This window comes from Engystomops pustulosus, chromosome 5 (assembly GCF_040894005.1).
Source record: "Engystomops pustulosus chromosome 5, aEngPut4.maternal, whole genome shotgun sequence".
Classification (NCBI taxonomy): Eukaryota; Metazoa; Chordata; class Amphibia; order Anura; family Leptodactylidae; genus Engystomops; species Engystomops pustulosus.
Window position 1 is genome coordinate 30,823,587 of NC_092415.1, and position 6,032 is coordinate 30,829,618.

At 45.4% G+C, this 6,032-nt stretch overlaps 1 protein-coding gene across 1 annotated transcript; it reads right to left on the minus strand.

Annotated features, from left to right (window-relative positions):
- Positions 1-206: 206 nt before the first annotated feature.
- Positions 207-5,933, minus strand: MRPL38 (mitochondrial ribosomal protein L38). The gene is made up of 9 exons (XM_072151514.1): positions 5,782-5,933; positions 4,394-4,576; positions 2,523-2,660; positions 1,913-2,121; positions 1,764-1,836; positions 1,614-1,659; positions 1,370-1,528; positions 1,157-1,293; positions 207-589 (listed from the first exon to the last, which is right to left on the minus strand). The coding sequence occupies exons 1-9, from the start codon at positions 5,843-5,845 to the stop codon at positions 453-455; spliced, it is 1,146 nt and encodes a 381-aa protein (XP_072007615.1). The 5' UTR covers positions 5,846-5,933; the 3' UTR covers positions 207-452.
- Between the last annotated feature and the right edge of the window lie 99 nt (positions 5,934-6,032).

A 6,032-nucleotide genomic window follows, 5' to 3' on the forward strand; every position in this document is an offset into this window, starting at 1 on the left:
CTAGAAAATAATAACGTATGGGCAGAGTCCTACTGATTATAGTAGTTATTTCAGGGCGGAAAATCGTGGCGAGAGGTGGATAATCCGGAAATAATCCTTTAACCAATTTGTCTTATTAAAATCAGTTATTTTCTAGTCAGAAAATCTGAAGTTTACTGTTCAATATAATGTTGTATTCTCCTATACAGTGACAAATAACACACAACTGAGGAAGGCAAACTTTTACTTTTTTTATTACAAAACCATCCGATTAATCCCATGGCAGACGATTTCCTTGCTTCATGGTGAGTGACCAGTACATGTCCTTATACATCTTCATTCTATGAGAAGACATTACAGCTGCATACGATGCATGATGGTGGCCCAGGGTGACCTGAGCTCAGGGCGTCCATCATTCAGGTCCCATCTCTGGTTGCATGAAGGTAAAACCACCTTTGCTCTGTCTCCTTGTGTTAGTAAATGCCATAGGTCAGCTCATCAGAGTCCCGGTATCTGTCCAAATATCTTAAAGGCTGAAGATGAGGAAATTTCTTTTGTGGTGGATGATAAACTGGGGGGAACTGGTGTTCAAAGATGGGTTCCTTCATATCTAGGAGAAGAGAAAATTCTGCAATTTTTCTAAGACAGCAACTAATCACCCAACCACAGGGCTTGTGCGTGGCCCTCACCATTCATGAGAATCAGTTCCTTTTTTACTTTAATGCACAGGGCGCCTCTATAGACCCCAATCATAACATCAGAAAAAGTGCCTCTGAGCCCCCTCTTTGATCATGCTGTGGTCTCTCATGACTATGTTTTCCCCAGTCCTGGCCTTCTGATCAACCTTTGGAAACAGACCCCAATGCTGGCCACATCCTACAGTGCAGTACTCAGGAGTCTTTGCATCATAAAGAGATATGATGCAAGGAGTCTCTTCTGGCAGAACCACAGCACCGACACCAGTCAGCATATGGAGTATTTTTGTATGATGCAAAGACGCCCGTCCTGTGCAAAGTGTTCAGTCTGTGGGATCAAACCAGCACACGGGTCCATTACCAAGGGTAGAACATGTTAATCTGCAGGTGGCCTTAAAGTAGGAGTTTGGCCATTTTGGGAAAACAAAGATCAGACTCTACGGTGGCGCAGGGCAGAAGTGTGACTTTATATGTGCACTCACTCAGGACATTGTGGAAGACACTGGTGACACTGTCATCCCAAGCGCATTGGAAGAAAGCCAGGCCGGCCGGGGTGATCCTGTCCTCGTACTTTCTGTAGAAATCCAACGTCTTAAATGTCCTTAATTTTAGGCTGTGGCTGTAAGAGATGAACAACTATCAGTGCATCAGATAAAATACATAAAAGTTCCCAAAAACAAAACTAAAGATTTTACCAGGGGTTGGGGCGCAGCTCGTCCTTGAAATCAATGCGTCCCTCTTGCTTGAATAGGATGTATATGTATCGATGGTATCCTGTGCCTTTAGCAGGGAATGCTGGGAAGTAGTGACACACCTCGTCTCCGGATAATACCTGATTACCGGGGATGTTACCTCTAGAGGAGATCAGAACACAAGGAGAGAGTAGAAGCAACTGTGCACAATGCCAGGACAACATACAAGGGGGAGGCGGATACTCACACCAGCCAGTGCACATATTCAGAGTCTGTCTCCCTCAAGTGGCCATCTACATGTATAACAGGGGAATGAATTAGAGAAATGTCATCATTCCCATTAAAGTCTTTAAAAAAAAATCAAAATCCTAAAAGTATATATGACAGTACCACAAACCTGGATTTGTCAGTAGTAGGGTCCACAGGGAACCTTCTTCTGCCTCAAATGAGACCATGGGGGCAGCTGCAGCCTACAACAGAGAAACCACAGGTCAGCTCCTTCTCCATGATAGGAGTCTGGTACTAGAGAACGAGATTTAAGCTGACCTCCGTAGGAGTAACAACGTTCCCATAGTAAACAGGCATCACCGCATCCTCTCCTGTGTTGTAATGGATTCTTAACGGCACCCTGGGAACAAACATGGCTTCTCCGAAAAGATCTTTGAACACCCCATAGTGCTCCGCTACTCTCTGTATGTGATTGGGGCCCCATGTCACTTCCCATTCTGATCGGACTTCATCCAAAGGAATTAGCACTAGGAAGAGACAATACACTATATGTCACCGTCATGGAGAGACACACACACACAGCTATACATGCTAATAGCAGAGCATTCAAAAGGGTACAGGAAAAAAGAAGATTCATCTAGATGGTTTCATACACAACCCAAATAAGTTTCTATCCACCTGTGCAGCCGCCCTATTACACTTGAATAGTTATGTTAGGGAGCTCTACAATGGGGTGGCCAGGAGCCCCTTGATAAGCCTTGACGCCACCAATCATAGAGGGATGGTCTGTACAAGTCGTGCTCATTTGGTATAATCCTTTAATGGGGTCAAACATTTTGGGTGAAAATGAAAATCAAACAGCACAAGAATGACCTAGCCCTAGGACAAAGAAAAGGCAAAAGGGAAAACACCAAACCGGATGTCATACATGTGCGGTGCCGCGCAGCTTTTTCTAGCTCAGGATTTTTATGATTTGCTTTCAGCACTTCCTTCTGGGCTTTAAGTCTCTGGGACACAGAAGAGGAAAAATAGGGGAAGCCGATGTCCACCTTCTGCACGTCTTCATCTACAAGAGGAAGAAAAACTGGAATATTAACTGGATGTGAATACCCCTGGCGCTCCGACAATCATGTTACACAAGGGTGTACAGGGGAAAGTCTAGATCCAACAGACCCGAAAACTGACATCTGTCCATAAGGATTGGACCGGGGGCTGAAATAATGACTCTAATTTATTACCAATGTTTATTTATAGAGACCCATTAATTCCATGGTCCTGTACATTCAGTGGGTGCTTCACATACATGACATGGAGATGCCAACCTACCATCAGGAATAGAATGGTATCTACCGCAGGGTATCTACTAATCCCGACACTGCCTTTTAGTTAGTTATGGTAAAAGTTTAGGAAGTGAAAGGATTAGTAGATAGAAAGGTACCCCTGTGTATTCCGAATGGTAGGATTCCTTTAAAGGAGCAGAGCAGTGGGGTCACTGCATGATGTATCCTAAAAACATGGGTGGTCACTTGTAGTCCATACAGTATAAAGATCCGCTACAGCTTACCCCTCTCCTCAATAGATGGATCACATGGAGGGGACGCCGGCACTATGCGGGGATGGCTGCTGACTCCAGAATATCCATCTGCTTACCAAAAGAAAGACAAAATCATCCAGCACAGAGTTAATAATTTTCAAAGCTTTATTCTCTAATAATTTCAAATGCCAATACAGCACATATAGCGACACAAGCTGTATTCACATGTTTCATGCTGGAGAAAGAAAAGCTTTGAAAACTTAACACATTTCTGGAAAATTTCTGTCTTCTTCGGTACACAGATGGGTGTTTAGGTTATGGTTTTTAAGGTTTGGAAGGTGGGGGACATTCTGACACATTTTGTGGAATAATGTGGCTTAATATGGTTAGTATTTTATACTGAATTTGCTGTGCAATGGAGAACCAGTGGAGACTCTGGCAGAGAGAAGATGCAGAGGAGAAATGAGGAGACACATGGATTAGCCGGGCAGCAGAGTTTAGGATAGATTGGAAATGTTAGGGAGTTAGCTGGGAGACCGCCGAGAAGAATGTTGCAGTAGTCCGAGCCGGAGATGATGAGGGCATGGACTAGTAGTTTAGTAGACACTGGCTTGAGGAAGGGTCGAATGCGAGAGATGTTCTTGAGAAGCAGGCGGCAGGTTGTAGTAAGGGCCTGGATGTGAGGCTTAAAGAATAAAGCAGAGTAAAAGGTGGCTCCAAGGTAGCGGACTTTGGGGACCGGGGAAGAGTGCGGAGCCATGAATTGTGACGGTTAGGTCAGGTGGGAGGGATGTGTTAGGTGGAGGAAAGATTATAAGCTTCGTTTTATCCATGTTACGTTTTAGAAAATAGGAAGAGAAGAAGGAGGATACGACTGATAGACACTCGGTTCCTGGAGAAGTTCCATTATAAATCGCACTAGTTTTTAGAAAATGTTTTTGAAAAACATCCTCCATATAAGAAGAGTTCAGCATCACTCATCACTTCCATGTTGCACATGTAGGACCTTCTTGTCCTTCTCATAGAATGTAAGCTCTTGTGAGCAGGATCCTCACTCCCATCGTTCCATCTGACCAGGTTATCAGTCTGTAATGTCTTATTTGTATTTATTCCCCAGTGATCTATGGAATATGACGTCGCTTGTAGCACTAACCATTATTACACTACTACTCCCATCACTGTAGCATGGATGACTTTTAGGCTAAGGCCTGTTCCTATATCCCAGCCAGGTACACGAGGTGCATGGGCAGAGGCAGACTCTTTACCTTTAGTAGGGTACAAGAACTGTCTGTACGACCTCCACCAGTTTCCAGTCTTCTTGCTCTCCTTGTCGGCTTGTCTATAATACCTGTTAAAGCTGCGATACTTCTTCAAGGAGTCCAAGTCCTTATCCCGAAACTGGTCATTAGGAAGGGGGCCCAAAGGAGCGGCTCGTCGGCACAGAGCAGCTGAGGAGATAACAATCATCACTAAATGCCAGATCTATAACATGTACACAGTATAATACTAAACATAGGAAGCCCTACACAGCTCTTATCCATAAGCGTCTGATAACGACCTCCTTCTGAAAGTTGCTGAATTATTGTATCATGTGACTGCAGGCTGGATTTATGCTTCTTTACTGAAGACATCCGGCCCCCTCAGTCACAAACTGCCAGATAAAAGATGAGCCAACATCATTTGGCAACTCAGTGCACCCTGGTTTGGTTACAGGATTCAATAATTAGTTAAATATCAGGCGGGGGAGACCATGTGACCCAGAGTTCCAATGACAGGCGACATTTGGTAACTCAGAATACCCAGCAGTGACTGAGGGTGCTGGATGTCTTCAGTCTCCAGTCACATGACACCATGAAGCCCCAATGGCATCATAAGACTGACTGTGCTGTTCTTGGACAACAAACAAAGGTTTGTTTTGTGGTCCGTTTGTCATCAGTGTGTTTCTTGTTCACACGGCCCCCCCCCTCCTGACCAATCATAGCCGTGGTTATGTTCGCCCACCAAACCAGCATTACGTCTGGATCGCAGACATCAAGTGCGCTTGGCTCTACTCCTGAATTTTTTATATTTCCTGGCAATCATTTTAAACAAAATCTACTATCATAAAGCATCATGATAAACCAGGGGCACTTACTCGTAGATCCAGTCACCGTGACTGTGGTAATCTTCTTATATTTCTTATACAGGGCCTCCTTCCTTCCAAAATCAACTTTATAAGTCACGCTAGTAAGCCAGAAGGAGGGGGGGGGGGGGGGTTGTGTTACCAGAGTCACTCCATGCTTCAGATTCACAGGCTGTTACACAGTGCAGGAAACCACAACCCCCCCCCCCCCCCTCCAACTGTGTGCTGAAACTTCCTCTGCTGCATTGATATTACAAAAGGCAGAGGGAGGGGGAAGTGCTGAGAGGGAGAGAGTGTAATAACCTGTTAAGCTACAGCACGGAGGGACTATGGTAAACCCCTTCAGACTCATAAGCATTATTTTCAAAGTTGCTTTTAGAAAGAGGAGATGGATAACAAACATAAGAAGATTACCACAGTCACGGTGCCTGGATCTATGAGTAATGTCCCTGGTTTCTCAGCAGTGGTGACCGGTATCACGAGTGATGGATGTTTCCTGCCCTCATGGCCGCTCAGCCTCTGCCTCCTTACCCGCAGTACTGAGCGTCCTCCCGGTCACCGGCCACACTGACACCCGAGCCAAGGGCGCCGCCATCTTCCCTGTCAATGCGACCAAACGGAAAGGGCGGAGTCACAGTCAAAGCATTACCAATCAGCGCCGGGCGTTAGAGCAACCAATTAGGAGTCCTATACTCCTGCAGCTCGTCCAATCAGTGTGCGGCTCGCTCACAGGGCGTGTTGAAATTACAGAGGAGGGGGCGGGGCCTCGGGTATCCCATTAC

What these genes read in the sequence shown, in the direction of transcription:
- MRPL38 (XM_072151514.1), bottom strand. Translation starts at nt 5,845, where the DNA reads ATGGCGGCGCCCTTGGCTCGGGTGTCAGTGTGGCCGGTGACCGGGAGG. An exon ending in GTTCTTGTACCCTACTAAAG is followed by an intron (nt 2,661 to 4,393) that starts GTAAAGAGTCTG and finishes TTCCTCTTGTAG; the next exon opens with ATGAAGACGTGCAGAAGGTG. An exon ending in ACGTTGTTACTCCTACGGAG is followed by an intron (nt 1,837 to 1,912) that starts GTCAGCTTAAAT and finishes TCTCTGTTGTAG; the next exon opens with GCTGCAGCTGCCCCCATGGT.